Source organism: Harpia harpyja, chromosome 13 (assembly GCF_026419915.1).
Source record: "Harpia harpyja isolate bHarHar1 chromosome 13, bHarHar1 primary haplotype, whole genome shotgun sequence".
NCBI lineage: Eukaryota > Metazoa > Chordata > Aves > Accipitriformes > Accipitridae > Harpia > Harpia harpyja.
The window spans coordinates 31,504,725-31,518,864 of NC_068952.1; the positions used below are offsets into that span (position 1 = coordinate 31,504,725).

The following is a 14,140-nucleotide window of genomic DNA, read 5'->3' on the forward strand; positions in this document are numbered from 1 at the left end:
CAAGCTGGTGCTATTCAAACTGGTACATTTCACTTAAAAAAAGGCGGAAATATTCCTAGATTCCCAACAAATCATAGATTCCACTTGTTTTGGCCAAATCTTGTTCCCTTTCTACTTCATGCAATGTGAATGTTTTTGTAGTGCTACAAATCTTGTTGTCGTTCAGTTTTCCTGGTCCCTGATCACATCTATTTATTTCCTAGGGTTATGAAAAAAGCCTCTTAAGAAAATAACATAAGGGGATGTAGACGAGACACTATGTTTATGAGGCTTCCTAAAGAACAGGACTTGCAGGGACAGTCATATGTGGCAAATGTTATGTTACAGGATATTCTGTGCTCTGTCACCTCATTACCTCATTCAGTAGCAGCTTAATATTATTTCTCCATAACAATTAGCTGACATGTTCACAATATGTTTGAAATATTGAAAGAGGATACTATCCTTTTGTTTAAACTGATGATTTCAGTGAAATGCTGGTGTATTTCCTAAAACATCCACTGCCAGTCACTATCAGTGAGATAAAGTTAGGTTTAATTAAAATATCTAATTCAATTGCACCATGTGATATTAATATACTTTTCCCTTGCGTGCTGTACATATTAAATTGTTATCATATGTATTCCGTCCTCAACATATCCCTGGCAGGATTCTTGTCACTTAAATTCTGCCCTGCTGTCAGAAGGAACCATCCATCATTTTATTTGCTTGCTTGGAGCACCCTTCGCTGCTTGGGGTGGGGGTGGGCTCCATTTGCTTTGGGCAACTCAAACATCTCCCACAGCCAGCTCGCTCTGTCGTAGTGAGGAAGAAAATCCTTGTTAAGTTTGAAGGAGACACGGTCTCAGTCATGGACAGCAATGGGCTGCCTGTACAGCAGTAATAGGGGAAAGCCTGAAGTACACAGAGTGAAAGAGCTGGGGCTTTCCTAACAAGGTGTAACAGTGACTTAGCAGGCTGAGAATTGTCTTTTCCTCTTCTTCGTAGCTGCTGTGATGTGAGGTCCACAAACAAGGACAACATGGTGCTTTGGGTGAGTTTTTTGTCGTTTGGGACATGCTGCAACTGATTAGTCTTCTTTCATCTTAGGGAAGTTTTGAACGATTTTTCCTCTGAAACACCAGAGATGTGAAACACCTCGACCTCAAGCAAGAAGCTGGAGCACGTTATACAAAGATACAATATCTATGGCTGGGTTATAGACCAGGTTTTGTGAGGAAAACCTCCAGGAGATTAGGAACTAAGGAGAAGCAAGGAAATGTTAGCTGACGCAGCTGGAGAAAAAATACCCCCAAGATTTTGAAACTTTGCATTTTACTTTTTCTTCCTTTCCAACTGCATGAACTTGTGCTGTTTGGGACTAGAGGGAGACGTCACACAAAGAGCACCACTTGTAAGAATCTCACTCAACACATTTTCATGAAAGAAATTAACCAGGGACCCAGTTAATTACTCACAGTTCTTGGAAGAAGATATATTGGCTGCCTTCCTGGTTCCACACATATTGCCTTTATTAGTCGTTATACAGCAAGTGAATCATACATGACAGAGCTGGTCTGGCTCTAATATTTTGAGGTTATCTGGTCCTATTTAGTGACATTCCCTAGAGATCCAGATGTCCCCACAGCCCCTCATGACAGTGAAGAAGGAAGAGAACTCACCCCAAATGGGCTTCTGCTATCTGCTGCTCATGTCCCTTCTTTGGCTAGGTAGTCTCTCAATCCAACCAGAGAAAACAGAGATGGAGTGGAAGTTAACTGCTCTCATTCATTCAATTCGTCTTGGATTTAGGCAGTATCATCTGCTCTTAAAACCACTAGAGCATCATCAAAACAGGGTAAAAAAAGGAGTGTCTATGTTTAATTTAGAGAAGGGGAATGACAGACCCCAGATAGCTTAACGTTAGTTTATTCTTTTAAATGTCATTGAAAGTCGTTCCAAGCAAAAATCAAGATCGATGCTGTAGAGTGTATGAAACAGAAAATACAGGCCTGGACATTTGTAATGCTTTGGCATATGAGATCACTGCTTTCACTCTAGATGAGCAATTTTCAAAGGGTTCTAGGTGGCTCAGGTTCCTTGAACTATTTCAGAGAATTCAAGGATTTTGTAAAGGGTTCATGACTTAAGGAACCACAGCTTTAAAAATAGTGTTGAGAAGCACGCTTTGGGCTACCATGTTCTGAGAAAGGACCAGTGAATATCTACAGACCCATTCTGTGTTAAAAGGGAATGATAGCATTAACATTTCATACCCTCCTTCCCTCTGCTTTTTTCTGTTCTTCACTAGTTACCCCTTGCCTTACCACAATCTCCTCAAAACCACTATGGCAGCATGTATCATTAAGCCTTCACCAGGCTAAGTAAGAATCATCCCCAGGCCGGAACAAAATTCCAGTCAAGGAGTTTATTTATTTCAGGCCCGGTGTGTACTCATCTTTTTTAACCTGGTAAACTGAATTTGTGAGCCTTCTGGAGAGTTTCCAAAGGTAGATGTGTGAGGAGCAATCATTTCCTCCAAGAAAACCCACAAAGGAGAGGCAACTTTCAAATACCTAAAGCCTAAGTTCCCGGAACATACAGATGGGCTCAGGGCATCTGGATAGAGCTTGGCTCAAATGACATTTTACTGGGAATGAAGTGAAAGAAGATAAAGGTAGAGAAAGGTGCTAGCACTTTCTTTTCCTTCTAAGGAACACGCAGAGTAATTTATATTTGAAGTCAGAATCAGGCAAGACTGAGAAAGTTTCATTCATGTCTGCTGTGAAATACAAAGTTGGTATTTTTAACAGGAATTGTTTTATCTGTGTTAATAAAGTTCATTATTGTGGCTTGGATGAAGTATTTACTCATGTCCCGGGATGGGATGTTGCCCTGTCTCAGGTAGAGACATATTTTAGAGTTGTTCTTTCATAGCAGAGATAAAGTACTGAAAAAACAGGATCCAAATTACCACTGCTTAGAGTGCTTTTCTGGCTTGAATCCACAATGTTAGAAAGAACTCCAAATTTAAAAAAACAGGTGCACTATGTCCAAAGGCATTTAGGTGCCTAATTGTCTATGAAAACAGTATGAGCTGTTGAAGATCTTGGCAAGTGTGATTAATTTTAAGGGGACGCAACAATCTCCTGCATTCTCACAGCTTCTCCTAAGCCGCGACCCAGTATTGCTGCTACGACCTATTCCACAGGCGGCTGTATTATCATGCAGATAAGCTACGTGCCAAACGCTCTGCGTCAGCGTGGGATATCACTTTTTATAATTCCCATTCAGCATGGCTTTAAATGGGAGTTATTGAGGAGCCAAAAGTGGAATACTTGCGCGAAGTGACTATAGCTGGGGTGGGTCCAGCCACTGAGACTGAGGAAACTCAAGACCAGGAGTCAGTCACCAAGGACAGACCAGCCCAAGGCTCCAGATGGAAAGGACGCTCAGGAAAAGACAGAAATCAAGGCTACCTCAAACCAAAGAGCAAATCAAGAGCAAGGTCAGGAAATCAAAGAGCTTGTACTAAAAGTCTTGGATAAAGACAAGTTAGGACTAGAACGAGGTAGGGCAGGTCAGTCAAGAGGCAGGAACCGCACAAAACCACAGGGGATGCAAGGCAGTGAAAGCAGTTTGTGGGGTTGCCCGCTGTGCCTGACTCAGAAACGTATGCCAGCCCCAGACGTTCAGGCTTCTCAGGACACTGATCTCCTAGGAGAGCACTGAGCCCAGCTCCTGGCTACAGAGCTTGGCTGCTTAGTCAGAGCCTGAGAGAGGAGGATACGTGCCTAGCCTGGCACAAAGGATCAGTTTGTTCATCCGGTGTGGATATGTCAATTTACAAGCGGGGAAAATTTGTATAACGGTATCACCAGCTCTCCCAGGTTTCTGCTCTTCCATCTTATGAAACTCTGTGGACCATGTCTCAGGAGAGGAATGAGGCTGGGGTACGTGATGGACTGTACCATCTCTTAGGCCTCCTTTGGCCCTGCGGCTGTGCTACAGCCCTTCGTGCCCTCCAGGCACTCCTGCCAGATGTGTTCACGGATGAAGACAAGCTCTGTGTTCAGGGCTGCAAAGCAGAACAGAGTTTCTGTAACGGTGGTGACAAAGATATGGTCCTTGCTGTGAAGGAGATGGGCATCAGTTGTTTGTGTGTCGTCTCAGTGTGAGACAAAAGACATGGATTACAGTCATTCCTGAAGCGTGGCCACATCAGAAGTAGAATGTAGTCATGAAATCTGTAGATTAAAAGTAGGTATATGCTTCAACAGCTTGCTGAATTACAGGCGCTGTAATTGCCAGGGGACGTAAAAAGGTTGGTCTGTTAGTTTAAGTACAGCATACAATAGAAGTCAGGCACTCACACTGGAGGAAAGATGCAGTAATATCAATATGAATGTGCTTTATACTGATATTGCTAGGTAACTGCTATCTGCAGCATATTTTAGTTTTAAAAATCAAAACAAAATCCACACACCTAACTAAATCAAATTCTGGTTGTAGACCAGAGCAAAGAATAAACACGCTATGTATTTTCTATGTCAGATCAACACCCTTTGCAGTGCTCATTAACCAAATTGTAAAAAAAAAAAAGTTGTTTTGAATCCAAAATGTTTCAGTTAGCCTTACTCCTAGATACAGGGAAGGAATATGTGTGAAACCCAAACATTGATCAAATAGAAAACGTAACGTTCCTGTTTTTTAAAAAAAGGCATGTAATGGGAAAATAAAAATTATTTATGAAGTCAAACGACTTTCAAATCTTTAAATTCTCCACATACCTTCTAGGATTATAGTAACCTGTGGAAGGTCATTATAGTTATAAGCGAAAAGATTAAATAAGCACTTAAGCAGACATAAATAAAAACGGACAGGTTAAAAGCTATTAAGTTGATCAAGACTAGAGGGAAACTTATCAGTGCTGTAAAGGAATCCAGACTAACACAGAAGGAAACGAACACAACGTTGAGAATGGCTAACGGGAAGTAGCAACTCTGGAAGTACAAAATCTTACAAAGTCCCAAGTCACCTGTGCCACAGAAAGTTCTTGGGTTATAAGGAGGAGCACAAAGAATTTATTACAGGAAAACTTCTGTAGCATGTTCAGAGCTTTTCCCCAAAATAATACAAAGCAGGAGATAAAATTTGTGTAGAGATAATAAGACAGCAGGGTTGAAAACTAGTAGCTAGAAGGAGGCCTAAGAGAACAGCCTGCTATGGTGTTTGCTTCAAGAACCGCTCAGCTGGAGGGCCGTAACCCTTCCTCTGGCACAGCTATCCGTCTGTCAAGGGAGAAACATGGGAGGCTGAAAAAAGGGCTTGAAAATGGAGTATGATTCAAGAACAAGCATTATTCCTAGGAAAAAGTCAGGGTGAAGGAAGGCACCACCTTCTGAACTTAGAAAATACTGAAAGACAATCAGCCAGTCATTTGGAGCAGGAGCGAGCGGGAAGCAATACGCCTGCTGCAGAGGTGTCGGGGGGGTGATGGAGATGCAGTGGCTGCCGTGCCTGTTGGGCCATGGCCAGAAATGTAGCTTGATTTGTAAATGAGTAATTTCATTTCTCCCAGGGAAAAATAAATAGGCAACATGCGAAGGAAAAACATATAATGAAAAATAAACAGGATTTTTTTTAGTTACTCTTGTGTTCCAGAGGTGTAGCTCTGCTGAATTCACTGAGGGGTGGTTTTGCCTATAAAGCAGGATGGATTATACTCCGAGTATGGATATTTCTAAATATGTCTGGTTTTATAGATTTCTCAACATTTCTATTTTTATTTTTCTGACTTTTGCCTGAACAAAAAAAAAAGGCAAAAAACATTTTTTTAACTAGTTCTTTATGCCCCAAAGAGACAAAAGTGTGCAGGCTTTCTAGAGAATGAAAAGCAGCATACAATTTTGTGGGGAAAAAAATAATTAAATACAGGTTCAATTAAAAATGTTATGGAGGTTACCATGTAAAAATGTACATGCTGCTGTCATGCAAAGGTATCTCTGCAGCTCCATTCTCTATTTCAAATGCTACAGTCTGCCAGATTTGGATAAATGTTGACTTTTAATGGCACCTGATGTACCAATGGGCATAGACGCCACTTAATTCAACAGCATCGGTTAAATGCAGGTCATCGCATTAATTAAGAGTGCATCTGTTATAACTGATCATTTTGTTTTCCCTAATTTTAATAAGCAATTTTGCCAACATGTTTACTGGAAATATTACAACATCTTCCTGTGCTGAGAAAACCCAAAGGGCCTATTTATCTGGTTCAACTGTATTCTTGTTTAAACAGAGGGTCATACTGAAACCAAAGGATTGCCTTCTTGCCCAGAAGACAGGTCTAAGATTTGACTTAAGACTAGAGCACGTCCGCAGGAGGGAGAATCCTTTTCCACGGGCCACTTCAGTCATCCCGAGCGAAAAGAATACCAACACCAAAGATGCCCCAAGGAACGCCAACCAGAGCCGCTGTGACTGAATCACCCTAGACCCAGAAGGAGGAGGCTTAGCATCCCGATTTTATTTTCTGTGCATGCTATGGTTTGACGGGTAGTTAACCGAGACGGTGCTAGGAACCCAAACAGTGGAAGAAAAGCAAACTAAACTCAGGCAAAGAATGCTTTGTCCCACCTCGGATTCAGCCCTCAGGTGATCAGGCGTTGCATGCTTTTAATTTTACCAGCTAGAGATATTTTTTAAAACGTCCGGAGAACAAACGGCTCTGAATATTGAGCGTGACACAAAACGTCACGAAGGCTTACAGTTGCAGGTCCTTCGGCCGCGGGAGGAAGATGCGAAGAGAAGGACGGTGTTTTGGCAGGTCCGGGGTGAGAATGTCCCCGCACAAACAAAAGGCTCGGGACTGGGCGTCGTATTAGGGAAAAGGGGGGGGATGGGGGGGACAGAAAAAGCAAGGGGGGTCGATCTGCCCACCACCGGGTTGCGAGGCTGGCAGGGAGGAGCGGAGCCCCAGGCGTGCGGGGCGGCGGAGGGGAGGCGGGCGGGGAGGGCGGCGGCGGGCGGGCAGGCTGGTGTGAGCTGTTTGGCCACCGGAGCCAATCGAAAGCTGGGGCTTGATCCTCTCCTCGGGCAGTGCCTGCGCCGAGTCAGTGCCGAGCTCCCCTCCGCCGCCGGGACCCGCCGAAGCCGCCGAGCTCCCTCCACGCACCGCGCTACCCCCCCCCCCCCCCCCCGCCAAAACTGAGCGCCTATGGGCATCTGCAGCCGGCGAGGGCTTCGCACCACCGCCACCAGCGGCAGCGGCAGCGGGCGACGACCGCCGCCCCGCTTCATCACCTCTTGGGATCTATAGCTGGCAGGACGGAGGGCGCTGCGGACCCTTCCCCGCCTCCGCGCAGGTATGGGGCGGCCGGGGAGCCGCTGGCTTCTCTTGCGGCCGGCTGGCTCCCTTCCTCCTCCTCCTCTTCCTCCTCCTCCTCCTCCTCCTCCCCCCCTCCCCTCCCGCACTCATCGCCCCTTCGCGAGGCAGCGGGGCAGCGCGCAAGGGCCCGCGGGCGCGGTGGCAGCGCGGGGCCGCCCCGCAGCGCCTCCGCCCGCCGCCCCGCACCGCCCCGCACCGCCCCGCCCCGCCCCGCGCCGCACCGCACCGCGCCGCGCCCGCCGCCCCCGCCCCCGCCCTGCCCGGCCCCGCGCCGGGATCCCCGCCGGCCGCGGCGGCAGCTGGAGGTCTCGGCGGGGAGCGGCGCGTCCCGCGCCCGCGCTTGTCCGCCCGTGGGGCCTTTCCCGGGGGGACGCGACGAAATTAACGCGAGGCGGGTGCCGGCAGCGTCTGGGTCTCGGTGCTTTGCTGGGAGCGCCCTCGGAAGTTACCTGAATGGGCAAATCCCTTCGGGCTGGCAGCGCCGTGCATCGCGTCTCCGCGCTACCTCCCAAGTAGGAAAAAAAAAAAAAAACCACCAAAAAAACCCCCAAAGCAGAAAAAAAAATCATCCCGTGCTTGAAACCTGTGCCCCTTTGTACTTTTCTTTCTTTGCTTTGGGTTAATGATGGTTTGTGATTATGAAACGCCACGAGGGATCAGCTCCAAGAGCGAATAGCATTACTTTAAGTCATGAATTGGAAATATATATATGTGTATACATACACTGGGTTGGTGGTTTTTTTTTTCCCTTGCAAATGAGGATTATAATAATACAAACCCATGGCTGTCTCAGAAGGAGCTCCTGCTTGACTTTCTGCTAAAGCCAAGGAAACATTTGGACTTGCACAGGTCTTGCAGAATTGGAGTCACAGGTCTTATAAAAAATTGCAGTGGCATTTGGCTGAACAACTCTTATTTTTAGCACGCTATTGTGAAAGTGGTTATATAACTTTCAGTGGATTGTTGAGGACAAAATTAACAGCTCATAACAAGTTAAACCTCTTTTTTTCTCCGAAAGAGAAATTGAATGAAAGCCCGACAAGTAGAGTCAGGTGAACTTCAGCCTGGCAAATGACCACGACAGAGATTCCCCAAGGAAAAGCCCCAGGTTAAGAATCCCACAGTCCTCCTGAGAATCAAGAAGCAGCAGGTGCAAGACCAAGCAGTATCTGTGCAGAGCCCCAATTAGCAAGCTGGTTATCAGGCCGCTTCAAGGTTATTTCTTGCTAAACCAGGGAGAAATGAACATCACGTCAGAGTCTTGTCTTCCCACCGGTGCCAATACAACACAGATACTGTGTTCCCTTAGGATATTAGTTTGTTTCTTGAACTCCAAGTACACACCGCCTGAAATATTTGCTTAGAATGCCCAATGTATTTTAATGCAGATGCTTCGCTTGCTAAACTTGGTGCTTAGTTCTCAGGCTGGCCTTTCCTCATTTCTTTCCAAATGTTGAAGAAGAAGAATACCCTAAGATTTTAAAGAAACACCCCGAGAAAATAATTGAATGGAAGCAAGGAACAGCAATCTGCATATTACTGAGAGCCAGGACAGAAGGGTTCTGTCTCAGTATTCAGGCTCTGAGCAAGGGACCTCTCTCTCACTTTTGTTGCATGGTGCTCATGAACTGCCATTATCCAAGGCATGCAGTGAAGTCCTAAACTCTGAACATTTGGGCGTGATTACTGTGCAGCTGAAGAGAGCAGACCAGTTTGCTAAATCTCTGTTGTAGGGTGAGAGAGAAACCTAGCAGGTAGAATTTTGCCTTCTCGCCTCTCTTGCAGCCTGCTGTTCGTGCAGAGCTCTTGTGCGTGGGGAGGAGGTGCGTCTGGTAGCGGCAAGGTTTGCTCAGCCTTCCATTGCAGCATGATAAGTAAATGAAAGATGTGTCAGTGAAAAGCATCAGTAAGACCTTTAAAAGGGTGCCACAAAAATAAATGCCATTAACCCTAGATTTTGAGCTGATTGGTTTAGCTGACCTATTTGCTTTTTGTTTATCTTTCAAATGGACTGTGCTGTCATGAAACATGACTTTCAATGTGGAATAGAACAAAGGTAGGAAAGTTGAAGAATTAAACTCTGGAGATTTTTGTTTCTTTCCATAATATCAGGTGAGGGTAAAAATTAATATCTGAATTCCCAACTAAACTATATCGATAAAGCGGAAAACGCTTGGTTTCAGTCACCATTTGTCAATGCTTATGAAAGTGTAAATCACACAGATCCAGATCATCCTCTTTCATAATAGTTTACTCCTACTGTGGTTTTCCTTGATAAATTTGGTAACTGGTAAATTCCAACTGCTCAGTTTCATAGTTCTATACCTTACTACTAAATTCACATTGAAATAATGCTAACTCAAGCATCAGAAACTGGTAAATTCCAATCTGGAATTGGTAAATTGGAATTTACCAGTTTCTGATGCTTGACTTGTTAGAATTATTTCAATGAGCAGTTCAAGTCACTGGGCAAGAATTGAGCAGTTCAATTCACTGTGCAGATTTACTGACATCCAAGGAGTCTCTTCAAGAGCAGCACAAAGAGGTCTTTCCCTTCACTCTCACAGATGCTCGTGGGTGTGGTTGCGCATCTATATTAGTGTTGTGGTTCGTGCCAGGAGTCTACTTTTGACGCCAGTCTTCCAGTTGTTCCCACTTACTGTCCATCTCCATATACCTCATGGTGGGCCAGCTGGATTCATTTAGGATGAATCTAAACTAGAAGATGTACTTGAGTCATTGCTGGAAATTCAGTCTGTGGGACCAGACCAGAGCTAGCCTGAAGTAAAACCCTATAAAATGCATATAGTGTCTTCCGTGCTTAAAATGTTTTGCCCTGTATGTCTGTTCCTGTTGGGCTCTGCTAGCTGCTAGCATAGACCTGGTCCATTTGCAGCAGACTAGTACCTATGCATGGCGCAGTTTGAAGCCGGTACTAACCGTCTTTCCCAGGGGTGTGGGCTAGTCCCTGCTTCGTGCATCATTACCTACCCACCCGTTGCCACGATACTCCCAGCTCAGCAGGAGAGCAGGAGACCCTGCAACAAACTGTGGCTGCCCTACTTGTATATACATACACTGAGATCTCTTCAGTTCTACATGAAGATGGCTAATACCTTTTTTTTAATAGTCTGGCATAGGGATAGCGGGCTACTTTTTGAGTGGGAACTTTGGATAATGCAGACTTGTGCTTGTCTGGTGAATGTGGACACAGCAGTTGCATTTAGGAAAGGACAACTGGTGCTTCTTTGTGGTTGTTTGCCTGTCACTGGCTGTAGCCCTTTTGCTTATAAAGGTTCACAAGGCTGTGTTTGTGTTCCTCATTGCATTTGGGAGTGGTGAGAGATGTTGGCTTGAAACTTCAAAACTGTCATTTAGAAATGCTGTGCTGTGTTTCGTGGGTGCAGCACCTCAGTTGACTACATTTCCCATAACGCACCAGAAGTATTGCTTTGGAGAAAGACGTATTGCTTTGGTGCCGCCCGTGCTGGCAGTTCTTCTGGGTCCCGGCACATGATGGGAAATGTCCTCTGGCCCTGGAGTCCAGTTGCCCCAACAGGTGGGAATGTGTGATGCCCAGGGAGATGTTTAGAAACAGCCACTTAAGACTGAAAGCTTCTGTTTAAAAAATGTCAAAACTTCCTCCCCCTCCCCCCCTGCAGTTTCCACTCTAAAGCTGCAAACTTTTCAGTTCTCGGTTGTTTGGTGATTTGGCTTACTTTTTGCACTTTTCTGTTTTTCTTCAGTTTGCTTCTTTTGTGAAAATTACTTTAAATAGAAGGATGATTTTGTTAATCATAAACCATTATCTTTTGTATAAAAGCATTTCTAACTAGAAAATACATTACTGGAGCAGTTAGGAATCAAATCCTTCTTAGTCAGTGACAGAAGATGGTCGTCACTGCTGCAGAAATTGGGCTTCTTACTGACACTTCAGTTTTACGCACGTTTTCACAGGGATCATGGTAGAAATCATAGGGTTGCGTGTGTATGGCGTGAACGATACAAAGCTCCTCCTTGTTCAGGATCACTGTGACTGCTCCAAGACTGCTTTTAGATTGCAGAAAATGTGCTATTTGGAACAATAGGAGTTGAAAAACAGAAGAGCTTTTCCTTCTCAGATGGCTGTATTTCTATTGCTAGAGGTCATCTACCCCAAACCTTATTCCAATGCATAGCTTCTCTATGGGATGAGGTGTAGATTTTAACAAGAGTTGTGTAGATTATAGATATGTCACTTGAAACCGTGCTATTTCTTGTTCTCAGTGCATTAAGTCTTTTATTACCAGTTTTTGAAGATTTTTGAAGCCTGTTTTAGAAAGGGAAACAAACCATAAGAATCTGTCTTGCTCCGGGATGTTAAAACAGAGGGCAATCTGTCTTTCAATATCTGGTGTGATACAATCATGGCAACTTCATTTGTAACCTGTCTTTGTCAAAAAGTCATCTTACAGCATCTACTTTTCACATTCTTTTTTTTCTTCTGGGCATAACCATGTTTATCTATGAGATTTTGTGTGATATTTTTCTGCGGTTGCTGTCTACATAGTAACTATAAGAGTTATAGCTGCATATTTTAGATTAGTCATAAAACTAAGGGGGATTTACTAAGGTCAGTTTTTCGTAGAGGCTACACTGCCGTATAGAATTAGTTATACTGTAAATATATGTTGTATATAGAAATGTGCATGCTACTCTCTTTACTACAAGCTTCTTTATAGAAAGAAAAGGTAAATTTGTCTCTCATTCCAGAAAGTTTGAAAGTCATTATTGTTTACGAAGTGAGTATTTTAAGAAACCACAATTTGTGATGAAACTAAGAGGAAATTAAAACTGTGATACATTCAAATACTAAACGTATCATAAAGATTTTATGTTTGCCTATTTTGGGTTAAGGAAGTGGGAGAAGTAAAGTACACTGGGAAAAGAAAATAGATTATTTACCCTCCAAATTTCATTTTGGAACCAGTTTTTATTGAGTGTGATGGGCAATGCACAAATACAACATCAGGCCGTGGATTTGACAGCAATAAATCTTAAAAATTTCCTGAATTTTTAACTTCTCTTAAAACTTGGAAACAGCATTTGTACAGCTCATGCAGAATGTGTTGTTGACCTTGTCTTGTACAAACACTTGCTAGAGTTAGAAAACTGTATTGAGCTGATGCTACAAGTGAACTAGCTGCCCTTCTTCGTTTGTGTGCAGTTTTGTTGTGGATTCCAGCCATGTCTATTCTAACCTATTACTCTGGTTAAGTGCTATTATGATAATGCTCAACAGCCTGATATTCTACAGTAGTGCTAACAAAAAAAAAAAAAAATCTGTGTGACCATTTCTGGCATGAAACTGCAGGTTTTTTCCTGGTGCAAATCTCAGACCTAATCTCATTTCCAGTGAGGCCAAAACACTAGTTTGGCTTTGAGTTAAGCGGGATCCTGCCCATAAATCTGGCCAGTCTCCATACAGATAACATCTGGAAAGTTGTCATTTAAAAATATGTGGGAGAGCTTGGGATAGGGGTGTAAATAGTGGGTCAGAGCTTCTATCCAAAATGAAAACATCCCAGCTCTCAGATGTCAGACATCCTTGCTCTAGGCATGTTTTTTGTTATGATCCATCTATCGTTTGTCAGTTCCTGTTCCGTCAAGATAATTTGGAGCTCAGTGTCCTTTGCGAGGAACAAGAGGAGGTTGACAGGCAAAGATGACGGCGAGTATGTGAACATGTTGCATGACTTAATGCATACATCCAGTGAAGTCTCCTAGTAGAGAGATGGCTATCGCTCCTATTTCGATTTAATTTGTTCTCTGGCTGACACCTTTCAGATTACTACACACAATGGCTTTATACTAAGCATGTTTGTTGACTTTGGTCTATATTCTTCATTAATGAAGCCTATGGAAACTTTGCCTGATCCGTCAGTGAGAACAGCTTTTGCCGAGATATTCTTAAGAGTGAATGCATACAAGCTGAAACAAATTATGAGCACCTTGGCTTCTGTGTAGGCAGGGAAAGACTGTTGATCTGCCTCTTTAATATTTCCGCTCCTTACTGAAGCTGAGCCTTAAGTAAAGTCATAGCCCAGAACTTGTGACTTCTTAATGGTATCTGAAGCTGAAGATTCAAATGTCACATAAACTGATTATTAGGAAGATTTTTCATTTTATTCAGAAATCACAGCAGACGTGAAAATAGCACCACTGTATGCTATTTTTGTTATATGTAATGACCCTTTTTCTATAGGAACCCTGAAGCAAGCAAGACAAATGCACACAGTTGGAAATTGAGCTAGTTTCTGTCATCTGAAACTGTCATGCTTTCAGGTTCCCAAAGTCCCTTCAGTCACTTACACAAAGTTATTCAACAGCTCAATCTAGGTTTGTTTTTTTTTTTTAACTGTAAGACAAATCCCACCTTTGTCTACCATAAATTCCTCCCAAATGAAGAGAAGCTTTAAATACAAATTGTACCATAATAAATCCCATTTGGTTTTCTTTATCCGCTTTTTTTTTTTTAAGTCGTCTGCACTTGATGTTCTTTCTTCTTGAAGGAGCGCTGAGAAAGCTCCTTCACAAGCTACAGTCTACTGTTTTCTGAATTCTGCATCCAAAATGCCAGTTGCTTTATCCTTCAACTCAGGTAGACTGCTTCCAACTAGTAAAATATTTTTATGTCGGTGTTTCAATAGCTGACTTTAAAAGTATGATACATGCAAACAGTATTTTGAGTACCTATCAGAAATTGCAAATCTCCTTTTTATAAAAAGTCTT

General features: G+C 43.5%; 1 protein-coding gene across 3 annotated transcripts in view; it reads left to right on the top strand.

Annotated features, from left to right (window-relative positions):
* The first annotated feature begins 6,499 nt into the window (after positions 1-6,499).
* The window catches only part of GREM2 (gremlin 2, DAN family BMP antagonist), a 40,714-nt gene continuing 33,073 nt past the window's right edge, over positions 6,500-14,140 (top strand). Inside the window, exon 1 of one of the 3 annotated variants that reach the window (XM_052806337.1) lies at positions 6,500-6,636. In XM_052806337.1, the coding sequence (XP_052662297.1) occupies positions 6,605-6,636 (32 nt within the window). In that variant the 5' untranslated portion in view covers positions 6,500-6,604. Of the gene's footprint in view, positions 6,637-7,015; positions 7,347-14,140 lie in introns of those variants that run through there. The other 2 variants (XR_008238006.1, XM_052806338.1) reach the window with 2 other exon arrangements.